At 40.6% G+C, this 15393-nt stretch overlaps 1 protein-coding gene across 1 annotated transcript in view; it reads left to right on the top strand.

Moving 5' to 3' along the window:
* The window catches only part of ADGRA2 (adhesion G protein-coupled receptor A2), a 281780-nt gene that overhangs the window by 222890 nt on the left and 43497 nt on the right, over positions 1-15393 (top strand). The window contains exons 3-7 of the mRNA XM_075346114.1: positions 1197-1268; positions 5082-5153; positions 8671-8742; positions 8827-8990; positions 9099-9312. Coding sequence (XP_075202229.1) covers positions 1197-1268; positions 5082-5153; positions 8671-8742; positions 8827-8990; positions 9099-9312 — 594 coding nt within the window. The remainder of the gene's footprint in view (positions 1-1196; positions 1269-5081; positions 5154-8670; positions 8743-8826; positions 8991-9098; positions 9313-15393) is intronic.

Below are 15393 nucleotides of genomic sequence, written 5' to 3'. Positions count from 1 at the left end.
GTTACACGGGTCGCTGGTGGCTGATCTCTGATTGTTGTGGAGATCTGCCTGTTTGACAGCTCACCAGCGACCATGTTGCGACGCTCCAGTGATCCCTGCCAGGTTAGATCGCTGGTGGGATCGCAGGAGCGTCACTTAGTGTGACGGTACCTTAAGGGAGAGGAACTGTAAGAACAGCAAAGTATCTCCAGATGTATACAAGCCGACTGCTTGCGCTGAAGACTTGTTAAGGGTAAAAGAGCTATCACCAGCACAGAGTAATAGAAAGTGAATGCATATAAAGACAGGAAGGGAAGTGTTGATGAAAAGCAGCTGAAAGACTGAACAACTCTGCAGGGTCCTAAAGGGAAAGGGATGAAAACCAAGCAGAAATAATAGGTCAGGGAGCAGTTTGTGCAGCCAAATGCTGTGACCTTCTCTAGCCAGACACCAAAGGGACTGCATTTTTATCAACCTGTTCACAAAGTCATCAAGATCTAGTCCCAAGATAAATGAGATTCCAGCACTCAGAAGCTTAGTGATCATACTCATATGAGGAAACCACTACTATACAGTATGTGTTACATGTGATCATTTGGGAGGCTTACCATCATACATTTGTAACCCAGAGACACTCCTTCCCTGACACACACCATGGATAAAACAGACATAAACCTGTATTAGGAGGATCTGACAACAATTGCTTGGTTTTGGTTGTAACAACTTCTAAAAGGTAGCCCCACTCCTTGAAGAGGTGATCTCCACAACAGATTACCATTAAAGATAATCTGTGACCAGGTTTTTGCTACCTCATCTGAGAGCAGCATAATGTGGGAAAAGAGACCCAGATTCAGACCCAACGATTTATCACTTAGTTTAGTGAGTGCAGCAGTATTTAGATGTAGCAGAGCTCAGATAGCTAGCTCCACCCACACCACAACTTTCTGTGTACATTGTATAGTGACAGTAAGCTGCTAATGAGTGCTGAGGCATGGCCAGGGTATAAGAGACATAGTCAAGGCAGTAATAATCTGCTGCTGATAAATAATTAATTGTATGGAAACATCACACAGCCTATAAGCGATACATCCCTGAAATCAGTGTCTCAGCCCCTACCTCATTCTGTTCTCAGATTACACAGCAAAAACCTTCTGGCAGGTTCCCATTAATTGTCAACAAAGATGCTGATTGATTTCTTTCTTATTATGTTTTTTTAGAGATTTAAAGAACAACTTGATCAGCAAAATGGAACCTGGAGCTTTCTTGGGACTTCCTGAGTTAAAGCGCCTGTAAGTATATAGCAAAAGTGGGATGACAAACAGAATGTATTAGCAAATGGCTTTAATTAGGCTGTTATACCAATGTTATTTTCATAATCTCTGTGCTTGGCCATAAAAGTAATCTAATATAACATTCCCTTACTAGCAGAATTTCCTTTTTTCCACAGTGAGAACTTTGGATGCTCTGTTTTTGTAAAAATAAATTCTGCGAAAGTCATTTTTGTATCCGTGTAATCCGTTCTTATCCTTTATTTACTTCCTTAGTCAGACATCCGTTTTTCACTTTCTGTGTTTTTTTTCATTGCATAGAACACTGGTTGTGATTATGCGGATCGAGCATCTACAAGAAAAATATTGTCCAATTTCATGCCAATCAGCTCAAACTAGTCCATATATAACGTTACAAAAAGGACACCACGCGGATTCCATCCAAGTGCTGTTTTATTGTTTTTTATGCTGTTCAATGAGTATGAAAAACTGTAATTTTTTTTTACATGCAAGAAAGATAGATGCCACACTGATAGTAAAAATGACCACACGGACCAAACATGGATGAAAATCAAACCCCGTACACAGACGAAAACATTCTTGCCCCATGTCATCCAGACCGGTGTTTTTCATGCTGATTTTGATGAGGTTGCAGGTTAAAGTGCGAGGCTCCTGATTCAGGCCTCAATCAGACGTTCATGGATTTTAGTCCAATCTGAGACCATAATGCACAAATTGGTTGCTTGACAGCTTCATATATTTTTATGAGGCTGTCACACTTGGGTCAGGAGAGCCACAGCCAGTGCATAGTTTACCGGTCCGTGCTCCAACTTATTAGCACGGATGTCAAAATGAGCCCTCATTTGGAGGCCTCTAGCCTAGGAGCTAAGTAGTGATCACAGTCCCTGTTGTATGATTTGTGGCATAGCGAACGCTGACGCTAGTCATGAATTTGTTGCATGTCATGCCTCTGTCTCATCCCGCTCTACCTATTTTTCCTCAGGGCAGTGCAGATGTGGCGTAAAAAACGACAAAAGTCCTAAAACGTTTGCTCAACCTCGCATTGCACAGCTTTTCAAACATTTTTATGGCAAAAAAAAAAGCTGTTTTTTTTTCTTGCATAACATATAGGACATCTGAATGAGGCTTAATACTGAAGAAAATGGGGATTAACAAAGGGTCCCTACCAGGTTCAAAAATATTAAAGAAATAGATGTAAAGTCATTGTCGAAAGGTTAGATACCCTTGAAATTGCTCCAGAAAATGAAGTATTTCTCCCAGTAAAATACTACAATTACATGTTTTGTTAAACACGTTTATTTCCTTTGTGTGCATTGGAACAACACAAAAAAAAGAAAATTGGACATAATTTCACACAAAACCCCAAAAATTGACCGTGCAAAATTGTTGCCACTCTCAACTTAATTTTTGGTTGCACACCCTTTGAATAAATAACTGCAATGAAACAATTCGGATAACCATCAACAGGCTTCCTACACCTCTGAACTGGAATATTGGAGTCTTCTATCGCAAATTACTCCAGGTCTCTCATATTTGAAGGCATCTTCTCCTAACAGCAATTTTAAGTTCTCTCCACAGGTGTCAATGGGATTATAATCCGGACTCATTGCTGCCACTTCAAAACTCTCCAGCGCTTTGTTTTCATCCATTTATGGGTCTTTCTTAAATTTTGTTTGGGGTCATTTTCCTGCTGATGACCTAGGACGCAAACCCAGCTTTCTGACAGTGGCCACTACATTGCAACCCAAAGTTCTTTTGTACTCTTCAGAATTCATGATGCTTTGTACACAGTCAAGTGACCCAGTACACAAGACCCTTTCCCTTAAGGACTTTGGCTTACTCATGTACATTTTGGCAAACTCCAGTCTCTGTTTCTACAGTGGGTTCCTCTTGAGTCTCCTGCCATAATTAATTTAATTCATAAGTCGATGGATAGTTTGCAGTGCACTGACATTGATGCACCCTTAGCCTGCAGGACAGCATTTCTTTGGAACTTGATTGGGGCTGCTTATAAAACTATCAGGACTATCCTGAGTTGCAGCCTTTCATCAATTTTTCTCTGCCGTCCACGTCCAGGGAGATTAGCTACAGTGCCATGGGTTATAAACTTCTTGATTATGTTGCGCATCATGGATAAAGGAACATCAATTCTTTGGAGATGGACTTGTAGCCTTGAGATGGTTAATATTTTTTAACAATTTTGGTTCTCAAGTCCTCAGACATTTCTCTTCTCTTTCTGTTCTCCATGCATAGTGTGGCACACACAGACACACAATGCAAAGCTTGAGTCAACTTCTCTCCTTTTTATATGATTTCATGTGTGATTTTCTTATTGCCCACACCTGTTACTTGCCACAGGTGAGTTTGAACGAGCATCACATGCTTGAAACAAAAGTTGTTTACCACGATTTTGGAAAGGTGGCAACAATTTTCTCCTGACCATTTTTAGTTTTTTTTGTGAAATTATGTCCAATTTGCCTTTTTTTCTTCAGTTTTTTTGTATTGTTTCAATACACACGCAATGGAAATAAACATGTTTTGTTCACATTTGTATTTGAAATTATTTTCTGAAAAAGAAATACCTAATTTTCTGAAACAATTTCAAAGGTGCAAAACTTTTAGCCATTACTGTATATTCTCATACATTCTAATGTATGGTCAGTTATTTTACATTAGAATTTCTTACTTATAGTGTCTGTATCCTTTCCAAAAATTTGTAGCATTTTTTAAGTTTTTATTTGTGAGTTCCAGCTGGTGAGACCCCTATATGTTACGGAAATGAAGAAGTAGATGTTTAGTAATTGTACACAACCAGTCTTGAATCTAACTCATGGAGCAGGGTCAAGAGCAATCATACGGCCGGGGACAAACCATTTAAAGGTTTCTTGTCATCAGTTTTCATCTTGCTCTAATAATATCCAGTTAAGACAGTTATAGAACTGTGATATTGTGGATAAAATAGCTTTAGAAAGGGTTGGGCATATGAGAAGAGTCCTCTGCATCGTGCATGGGGCAAGTGCCTCTGGGATAGGCATGGAGAAATTGTCCACTGGGTCTGGTATGGAGGGAATTGTCCACTGAGTCTGGTATGGAGGAATTACCCACTGGGTCTGGTATGGTGGAATTGACCCCTGGGTCAGGTATGGTGGAATTGTCCCCTGGGGCTGGTATGGAGAAATGCCCACTGGGTCTGGTATGAAGAAATTGCCCTCTGGGTCTGGTATGGTGGAATTTCCCCCTGGGTCTGCTATAGAGGAATTGTCCACTGGGTCTGTTATGGTCGAATTGTCCACTAGGTCTGGTATAGAGGAATTGCCCACTGGGTTTGGTATGGAGCAATTGTCTACTGGGTCTGGTATGGAGGAATGCCCACTGGATCTGGTATAGAGGAATTGTCCACTGGGTCTGGTATGGAGGAATTGTCCACTGGGTCTGTTATGGTTGAATTGTCCACTGGATCTGGTATAGAGGAATTGTCCACTGGGTCTGGTATGGAGGAATTGTCCACTGGGTCTGGTATGGAGGAATTGTCCACTGGGTCTGTTATGGTTGAATTGTCCACTGGATCTGGTATAGAGGAATTGTCCACTGGGTTTGGTATGGAGGAATTTTCCACTGGGTCTGGTATGGAGGAATGTCGATTGGGCCTGGTATGAAGGAATTGCCCACTGGGTCTGCTATGGAGGAAGTGTCCTTTTTCCAGTCCAAGTATGGTTGATTGACTGGTATGTTTTTTTGCCTGATTGTATAGTAAAAAGTGTCACGACCTTGCCTGACCTTATAGTAAAATATGTTTTTTATTACTTTTTTTAGAGACATCTCCAATAACAGAATTGGCTGTGTAATTCCTGCGGCATTTCAGGGTCTGAGCGGTCTTTCGCGCCTGTAAGTATACATACTGATCATAGGGTGAGTGTTATAGATATAAAAAGAGAGCTAGACAGAACAATGTGCATATAAAATGCAGCTAAATCTCCTTGAATTTGACCATTGGTAATAATAAGTACATGTATTGAATTATTTAGTGTTTTTGCTCCCTGTCCAGCCTGCTGATGATCTAATTTTGATGATGGTAGCAGAAAAAATGTCATCATCTCCTTTGTGTACATTCCCAGAGGAGAAGATCTATGAACCGTGCAAGTTAAATATAAAAAATGAGGATTTTGGCATTGGATTCATGCTGAGCTTAGAATAAACCTGCTTATTTGTGTAACCACAAGGCAGGGAGACAAGTACCCATTCCTTAAAATATCCCACTATTAAAATGCCAGCACTCGCCTGACACTTACATGGCTATAAAACATTCGGATTCAGCATTTGTTGGACCCAGCTCTATTTTGGGACAATACAGTCAATGTCGCTCTTGTTTTCTCCTCCTCCACCTTCTTGAGCTATTCCTAGGCGGTCTGTCTGTCGCAGACTACAGTACACCCACAGCTGGACAGATGACTGTAGCTTTTGGATGAATTGTTGGCTTTAAGTCCAGAGTGGAGTTTTGTTCCCTCGTTACCTGCGGGTCTTTATAATTACTACATTGTGCTGCGGTTAGTTGTGTTTTCTCCAAGAACCATCCTAATTACTTAAAGGAACATAGCACTAGGTTTTAGGGCCTCCAAACTACCAGCATGACATTACTCAACTCTGGTTTAGTGTTCCAAACAGAACTTTTGGAAAACCGGCCATATTATAGGGATGTTCCCAACATTAAAAGCTATCATTAATATCAGAACACTACACTTGACTATCTCTGCCAACCTCATAGACAACAAACTGATAGAACAGATTGGACGCATGCGCCGCACCGCTTCATTGAAACATGGCCTTTCAGAGCTTTGGGAATGGTGGTGGTCTTCATTGATCAGTAAGTTATCATCACTCCTGTGAGGGTACAATCTAATTGGCGCATAGCAGACAATGATTTTCTCATGTGATAGCATTGGACACGATATGTTAGGGACACTCTGCTCAAACTCTACTGTGAGCGTGAACCAAGTGTCACTAACTGTGCTCCTATTCTCTCACTTGTGAGCACAGGTGAGGAGAAGATAGAGAACTTAATCTCTTCATCTTCTTCATTGTCTGTCTCGGCATATTTTGGACTGCACTCTGATGTAATCCAAGTGCAGTCCAATGTTTCACACGCACCCATTGACTTGTATGGGTGCGCACTGCCCGATATACACTGCCACATTGGATAGCACTTATCCGAGTTATACACTGGCGTCACGCCAGTGTGAGCAAACCCTCAAAGTTGTGATTAACCCTTTAAGTGGTAAATTACTGTATATATTACCAAGAGGTGTTCAGGTAATGTGATCCACAGAAAAATTGGTGCACTCTACTTTTTTAATTTCCCCCCTTTCAGGTGCCCTCCTTTGGGGACAGCTGGTAATATGTACCACCCCAAACTCCCCACATCCCCATATGATAAAAGAGGTAGTGCCAGAATTACATAATATTTAGTTAGATCAATAAAAATTATTTTTTATTTGGAATTATTTAGGAAAATGTGCCTGTGTCTAGATACTGATCTTACATATATACAGTGTGTCAATCCAATACATTCCTTGCTGGTGGTCAAAGATTCTCACTCACACCTGCCAGATCCTCTTGTAGATGGACGTATCTGTGATTCCTACTGCTGGGCAGCTGCTTCTTCTCACCAGTACGGGACACCTTATGGGACATTCTGAAATAGATGATCCAGCAAAGGCGCCATAACACCAATGTAACAACAATATTTATAAACAGGAAAAAAAATGTGAAATGAGAACTTAACTGACTAAATTAGTTTTAATCGTGGGACATTGCATTTAGGAGATTGGGTATTTGGTGATCCAGCGCACTGGTAGAAATCTGATCCAGCGCACTGGTAGAAATGTTATCCAGCACACAGTTGGAAATCTGATTCAGCACACTGGTGGAAATGTGATCCATCACTATTGTGTAAATCTCATCCATTACATTTGTGTAAATCTGATTCAACACACTTGAGGAAATCTAATCTATCACAAGGTTGGAAATCTGATCCATTACATTTTTGGAATTCTGATCCATCACACTGCTGGAAATCTGATCCATCACACTGCTGGAAATCTGATTCATCACTCTTGTGGAAATCTGATCCAGCACACTGGTGGAAATCTGATCTATCACACTGGTGGAAATCTGATGCAACACACTGGTGGAAATCTGATGCAACACACTGGTGGAAATCTGATGCAACACACTGGTGGAAATCTGATACAACACACTGGTGGAAATCTGATCCATCACACTGGTGGAAATCTGATCCAGCAAACTGGTGGAAATCTGATCCAGTACACTGGTTGAAATCTGATCCATCACACTGGTGGAAATCTGATCCAGCACACTGGTGGAAATGTGATCCATCAATATTGTGTAAATCTCATCCATTACATTTGTGTAAATCTGATTCAAGACACTTGAGGAAATCTAATCTGTCACAAGGGTGGAAATCTGATCCATTACATTTTTGGAATTCTGATCCATCACACTGCTGGAAATCTGATTCATCACTCTTGTGGAAATCTGATCCAGCACACTGGTGGAAATCTGATCTATCACACTGGTGGAAATCTGATGCAACACACTGGTGGAAATCTGATGCAACACACTGGTGGAAATCTGATACAACACACTGGTGGAAATCTGATCCATCACACTGGTGGAAATCTGATCCAGCAAACTGGTGGAAATCTGATCCAGTACACTGGTTGAAATCTGATCCATCACACTGGTGGAAATCTGATCCATTACACTGGTGGAAATCTGGTCCAGTATATTGGTGGAAATGTTATTGATGAAAATCTGATCCATCATGCTTTTGGAAATCTGCTCCAACATGCTGATGGAAATATGATCCAACATACTGGTGGAAATCTGATCTAGTACACTGGTGGATATCTGATCCAGCACACTCTGATTCAGCATACTGGTGAAAATCTGATCCATCACACTGATGAAAATCTGATCCACCACACTGGTGGAAATCTTATCCAGCACACTGATGTACATTTTATTGAGCATACTGGTGAAAATCTGATCCAGTATATTGGTAGAAATGTTACTGATGAAAATCTGATTCATCATGCTTGTGGAAATCTGCTCCGGCATACTGATGGAAATATGATCCAGCATACTGGTGAAAATAAGTCTGTTTTTTTATGTATAAAAAACAAGAACAGATGTCTGAATGAGGCCTAAGGAAGCGCTAATGAGGATAGCTATTAAAAGGGATTCACAAGAACTTAAGTAATAAACACACTGTGTATTTTCTGAAGATTTTGGATGAAATGCTATTTTAATTTTACTAAGGCCTATTAGATTTCTCCAAATATATTGCAGGAATGAAATCTTACTCTAATTACATGTATTTTAGATTTCTGGCTGGAAATATCTTCTCTACTCTTGATTCTGGGGTTTTTGATGAGCTTCCATCCTTGAAACTAGTGTGAGTATTCTTACTGTGTTGTCTCCACATGTATTCTTGTCCATCTTGTACATTTTGACGGCTTCTTGACTTGTTTCTATATAGAGACTTTTCCACTGATTTCCTAACCTGTGATTGTCACCTACAATGGATAGCGACCTGGGCGAAAAATGGTTCTGCTAAGATTTCCGATAGAACGTTGTGTTCATATCCAAGTGCACTCAGAGAGCGACCGCTCCGAAACCTGAAGGAGAGTCAGCTAACTTGTGGTAAGAGGCAATATTCCATGCTTCTCTTATTCATGGACACCATAGATTTTATACGATATCAAACCAATCAGGCTGTGGATATATGATAATGATGTGTTTTGATCTTAGGAGGGACCCCAGAACTTCACACCCACCATCTCATCCCATCTTTACGACAAGTTGTGTTTCAGGGTGACCGAATACCTATTCAGTGTACAGCAAGTTACTTGGGCAATGCGAGTCATATCATCTGGTATCATAATGGGAAACAGGTGGTAGATGATGAAGAACAAGGGATTATACTAGAGGAGACAATAATCCATGACTGCACATTCATTACGAGGTATGTGACAGCTTCTAATGACTGGTCGTTTTTATACTGGGATCTCCGGCTTCCTGCTCACTGGGGAGCTTCGTGGCCCTGATGATTGACAGTTTAGATCAGCAACATGGTTGCACTCCTGGCCAAGCTCTTCGATGATGCAAGTACAGGCAACTTTGCCTTTGCAGCTTTGAAGGAGTGCAGAAGAATTTAAATTTACTGAAGTCAGCCAGCTCCAGAGCTGCGCTTACAAGCTCTATGGGAGAGCACTTTTAAGCACTAGCCTATACTGATAGACTGCAGAGGTGACCAGTAACCTAGGCAATGAACAGTAAATAAAAATCCAACTGTTCTTGAGAACATTGAAGATTTTTAACAGAAGATAAATGGCAAAAGTCATTTGTTTTTAGAAGTACTTTGCAATTTTACCCATTTAAAAAGATAAAACAACCCCATTTTTTGGTTTACTAACACCAGATATCTAATAAAATGCAAGCTTAAAGGGGTTTTCCCACTACCAAAGTTAATTTTAATCAGTAGATCTTGGAATAATTATAATTTCCACAATTGGATGTGTTTAAAAAAAAAAAAGTTAATGTGCTGAGATAATCTTATATACAATATGTGTCCCTGCTATGTACTGTGTAATGGCCGTGTCTGACCGTACAGGGACATGGTCTGATCATACCACATCTCCTGGGCTGGGGAGGAAACAAAAGAGTATATATACATTACATGGGATCATAGCTGATTCTTTTTGTGAGGTAAAACATTTCCCTGAACATTTTTTTAAAAATATTTTACCTCAAAGAAAGAATAATTTTTGAACCAGTGCTGTAATATTTGTATAATTTTTTGGTTCCTCCCCGGCCCAGGAGCTGTGGTATGATCAGACCATGTCCCTGTACAGTCAGACACGACCATTACACAGCACATAGCAGGGACACATATGTAAGATTATCTCAGCATGGGAACATTTTTTGTAAAAACGTCGAATTGTGGAAATTATTATTATTAAGATCTATTGAATAAAATGAACTTTGTTTTTGGGAAAACCAATTTAAACCTTTAGGTAAGATTATAAACAATGTCACTACACCTGATATTCTCCACAAGACCCAGAAAGTCAGAGGACACCTGTCATGCATCGCCCCCTAAGGACTGTACTGGGCATAGCACAGCGTATTAGATTTCCCTGGAGTGTCCCTTTAAGTTCATGCCCATTATGCACAGTATGTGACATGTGAAGTACATACATGAGGCAGGCGTGATGATGGATTGCAGCTCTGGAGCATGCTCGGCTCGGAGGAATGTCTTGTTTACATTCAATGTCTGAGTTTAAATTTAGCAAATGGCTGTGGTATTACGGCCCCGCATCCTGCCGACTCCAGCCCCGATAAACTGTTTATTCCTAGTTGGCAAATCAGCCGTTTCCTCTCAGCGTGTAGGCACATCCTGTGCGTTCAGGGACTCCTATCGGATGTGCAATTCCCCTGCCAAGGTGCACCAAGAAATCATGCAATTGACGGCATATCAGAGTCACTCGGCCCACCTAGTCTGTGCATGTTTAATTGTTACAGCACCGGCAAAATAACACTTAGAAATAAACACGTTATACACACATTCCTGAGCCGATTCCAGCCCTCAGACTGTAGTCTGGTGTGTAAACTATTGTTACCTGCTGCTTATTACAGCTCTCTATATAACACGAGGTAATGTCCCATATATTATGTACATTTCACATTTTTTACCATGTTTATGCTGTGCTATGTTTTTTACATAATAAATTATAATAGGATAGTTTTATTTGTATAACAGACTATGTATGCCCTAAGAACCTCCTTTGTACTATGACTCACTGTCATGTGTCTTCTTTGGCGCTCTTTTTTGAAAACCTGCTGCTACTTATAGACAGCATTACAGTTGTAGCCTGTTATATTGGTGGATTTCCTGATGAAGAAGTGGGGAGACACTTCGAAACGCGTTGAATAAAACCACCTTAATTTGATCATCTTTGGATTTATGTCATATCTTCGGCAGCTCAGTGGTAGCTCCACATCTCCTTTGTTCCTGATCTGCTTCAGTCCGGAATCAGACATATGCAATCAACACGATCTCTCATCATCCGACCAACCGACCACTGGCGTCCCCATAAACACTGATTTCGGTGGAACGAGTTAATATGATTTGGCTAACATTGGTCCAATACGATTGCGATCCTTCAGTCATCTCCTGCGAGTGGAACAATGCTGACCTGACAATGCATTGCAATACAGAAGCAGTGATTACAAATTATTGGCCTCTAGGGGAGACAAAAAAAAGAAAGAACAGTGATGAAAATCATAGAAATATGATTATATACCGTACATATATGAAATACCTAAAAATTAAAGTTAAATTAAAAAGTGACTGTAAAAGTTTGAACTAATAAAACATTATTTGTTTTCTTGAACCATGGATATCATAAAAAAAAATCCAGGGCAACTTGATAACTTTTAATATTTTTTACTATCGATGTCCATTCTTGTTGTCAAAGTTCCTGTTTTTTGTCACTGAAAATATCTGGCTCCTGGAGTGATCTGATGGCTTCTAAAGTTGTAAGGGGTTTTATCAAAAATGCATTCCTATCTAAAAGATCTTAGAAAAATAATACATTTCTCAGATAAAATTTAATTCCAGAAATGCACCTCTTCAACATAAGATATACCAATGCACCTGATCACTGGCTTTCTAATTTGCTTTAGACCATATACAAGTGCATCTCAATAAATTAGAACATTCTCAAAAAGTTAATTTATTTCAGTAATTCAGTACATAAAGGGAAACACATATATTATATAGTCATTACACACAGAGAGATCTATTTCAAGTGTTTATTTCTGCTAATGTTGATGATTATGGCTTACAGCCAATGAAAACTCAAAAGTCATTATCTTAGAAAATTAGAATAACTAACAGAAAACACCTGCAAAGCCTTTCTAAGCATTTAAAATGGCCCCTAAGTTCTGGTTCAGTAGGCTACACAATCATGGGGAAGACTGCTGACTTGACAGATGTCCAGAAGGTAGTCATTGACACACTCCACAAGGAGGGTAAGCCACAAAAGGTCATTGCTACAGAAACTGGTTGTTCACAGAGTGCTATATCCAAGCATAGTAATTGAAAGTTGAGTGGAAGGAAAAAGTGTGGTAAAGAAAGGTGGACAAGAAACCGGGATAACCGAAGCCTTGATAGGATTGTTAAGAAAAAGCCATTCAAAAATTTGCGGGAGATTCACAAGGAGTGGACTGCTGCTGGAGTCAGTGCTTCAAGAGCGACCACACACAGACGTATTCAGGACATGGGCTACAACTGTCGCATTCCTTGTGTCAAGCCACTCATGACCAATAGACAACGCCAGAAGCGTCTTACCTGGGCCAAGGAAAAAAACAACTGGACTGTTGCTCAGTGGTCCAAGGTGTTGTTTTTAGATGAAAGTAAATTTTGCATTTCATTGGGAAATCAAGGTCCCAGAGCCTGGAGGAAGAGTGGAGAGGCCACAATCCAAGCTGCTTGAGGTCTAGTGTGAAGTTTCCACAATCAGTGATGGTTTGGGGAGCCAAGTCATCTGCTGGTGTAGGTCCACTGTGTTTTATCAAGACCAAAGTCTGCGTAGCCGTCTACCAGGAAATTTTAGAACACTTCATGCTTCCCTCTGCTGACAAGCTTTTTGGAGATGGAAATTTCATTTTCCAGCAGGACTTGGCACCGGTCCAGACTGCCAAAAGTACCAATACCTGGTTTAATAACCACAGTATCATTGTGCTTGATTGGCCAGCAAACTCGCCTGACCTAAACCCCATAGAGAATATATAGGGTATTGTCAAGAGGAAGATGAGAGACACCAGACCCAACAATGCAGACGAGCTGAAGGCTGCTATCAAAGCAAGTGGGGCTCCCATAACTCCTCAGCAGTGCCACATGCTGGTCACCTCCATGCCACGCCGCATTGGTGCAGTAATTAATGCAAAAGGAGCCCGACCAAGTATTGAGGCATTTCTGAGTTTAAAATCCTTTTTTCAGTTGGTCTTATACAATATTGTAATTTTCTGAGATGACGTTTGGGTTGTCATTGGCTGTAAGCCATAATCATCAACATTAACAGAAATAAACACATGAAATAGATCACGCTGTGTGCAAGGACTCTATATAATATATGTGTTTCCCTTTTTGTACTCAATTACTGAAATAAATGAACTTTTTGATGATATTCTAATTTATTGAGATGCACTTGTAGTTCTCCTGCTGTGGCCGAGGTTTGGCTTATACACCTAAAAGATATCCAGATGTATACATACTATAACATTTCAAAACACTGATATAGGCCAGGCGTGTTTGGATGCTTACATCTTATTTAAAGGTACAAAATAGCATAAATCATCGTATGCTGTTCCTTAGAGGATGCTACAAAAAAAGCCCTATATATCTCTATAGGCAGTTACTGTACTTTTTTTGTTCTTTTCCAAACGTAAAATTTTCAACAATTTGTTTTAATTGTTGAGACCAACTAATTAGATTAGGTGAGAGCGCCTCCAAGTGGTGAGTGGAGTAATATCAGAACCGTACGATGGAGATTTTATGATTATATCACATCTGATATTTATCAGTATTTATAATACAGCATATACCATCTGGCCATAATTAGCCACTGCAGCCAATTATAGTTCATTTGTAAAATTAGGAATAAAAGACGACCTCTGATTGGTTAAGTCCGCACTTTTATATAAAACTCTCTTAGTAATGTAAATTGTACCCATGATGAATGGAAAGCTTACTGTAGCCATAAAAGACAAACGCTGGCCATTTTCCACACATTGCCGCATAATATAAAGTATACAACCATTTCATCCAGTATTCACGTATATTCACATTATTTATAAATGTCATCTACTCTCTTGGCCGGTGACTGTGATACATTCTTGCTTTATCCGATTCCAGTTTGCTCTCTAACAGAGCTTTTTTCTCTTTCGTTGTGACACTATCCTGGTGCTCAGACAAAATGTATACATCATATGTAGTTTATGTGCAGCAGACAATGTGAGCGAGGCTGCCAAGGTTTCCAGACCACTGAATCATCCGCACCAAGCTCCACGTCCAGTTCACTTGGGTTCACGTGCTCTCCATGTTTTATTCTAGACAGCTGGCTCTATAAACACTAGTCAATAAGGCTGAGTTCATCAAAACTGTCTAAAAGAAAGACTGCCCTTGTTACCCAATCTGAGAACAGCTATGGGCCCTTTGCAGTCCAATAGCTCTTCATAATGCACCACTTCACCTGCCTTGGAGGTTGAAGGGCCCCCTATTCAAGAGACTGCAGGACATCCCAAAGATCAACCTTAAAGAAGTCCACAAGCTTCAAGACCTAAGTGATCTGCTCATGGAGCTGGAGCTCGCCAAAAGAGATCCTCGTCGGTCTGGGCTGTGCTACCTGGATACATCCCATGAAGTGAACCCAATCGTGGTGAAGCTGCCATACAGTCTGCAGGAGAAATGGGCAACGTCAGTCTCAAGGTACAAACAAATGCATGACGTCACCTTTCCCCCATTTATTCACTTCTGCAAGTTCATCGACGAGCAGGCCCAGATGAGGAACGACCCCAGCCTTGACTTCCTAGAGTTCAACACTTCGGCAGCTGCAACATCATCATCATCAAGGTATGAAGGTGCCATACACAAACTTAGAGACATTGAGAACACTGTGAGTGTCAGGAAGACTGAGCTACCATCACCTGCAGCACCCACAGATAAACAGTACACCATCTCATCACGAGATAAGTCTTTCAATCAAGAATACCCCATCCATAAAAAACCGCACTCACTGAACAAGTGCAGAGGGTTTAGATCCAAAACCCTACAGGAGCGCAAGAAAGTCCTCACAGAGCTTGGAATCTGCTTCAATTGCTGTGCATCACTTGAGCACATGGCCAAGGACTGTAAATCCATCATCAAGTGTGAGGAGTGTCATAGCGAAAAACACGTTTCATCCATGCACCCAAACCAGCTAGCTAGAGACACACCGGCTGCAGTCACCACCGCTCCCACTCCAAGTCATGGCGGGGAGTC

The sequence above is a fragment of the Anomaloglossus baeobatrachus genome, chromosome 4 (assembly GCF_048569485.1).
Source record: "Anomaloglossus baeobatrachus isolate aAnoBae1 chromosome 4, aAnoBae1.hap1, whole genome shotgun sequence".
Taxonomy (NCBI): domain Eukaryota; kingdom Metazoa; phylum Chordata; class Amphibia; order Anura; family Aromobatidae; genus Anomaloglossus; species Anomaloglossus baeobatrachus.
This window is presented reverse-complemented; position numbering and strand designations above follow the sequence as displayed.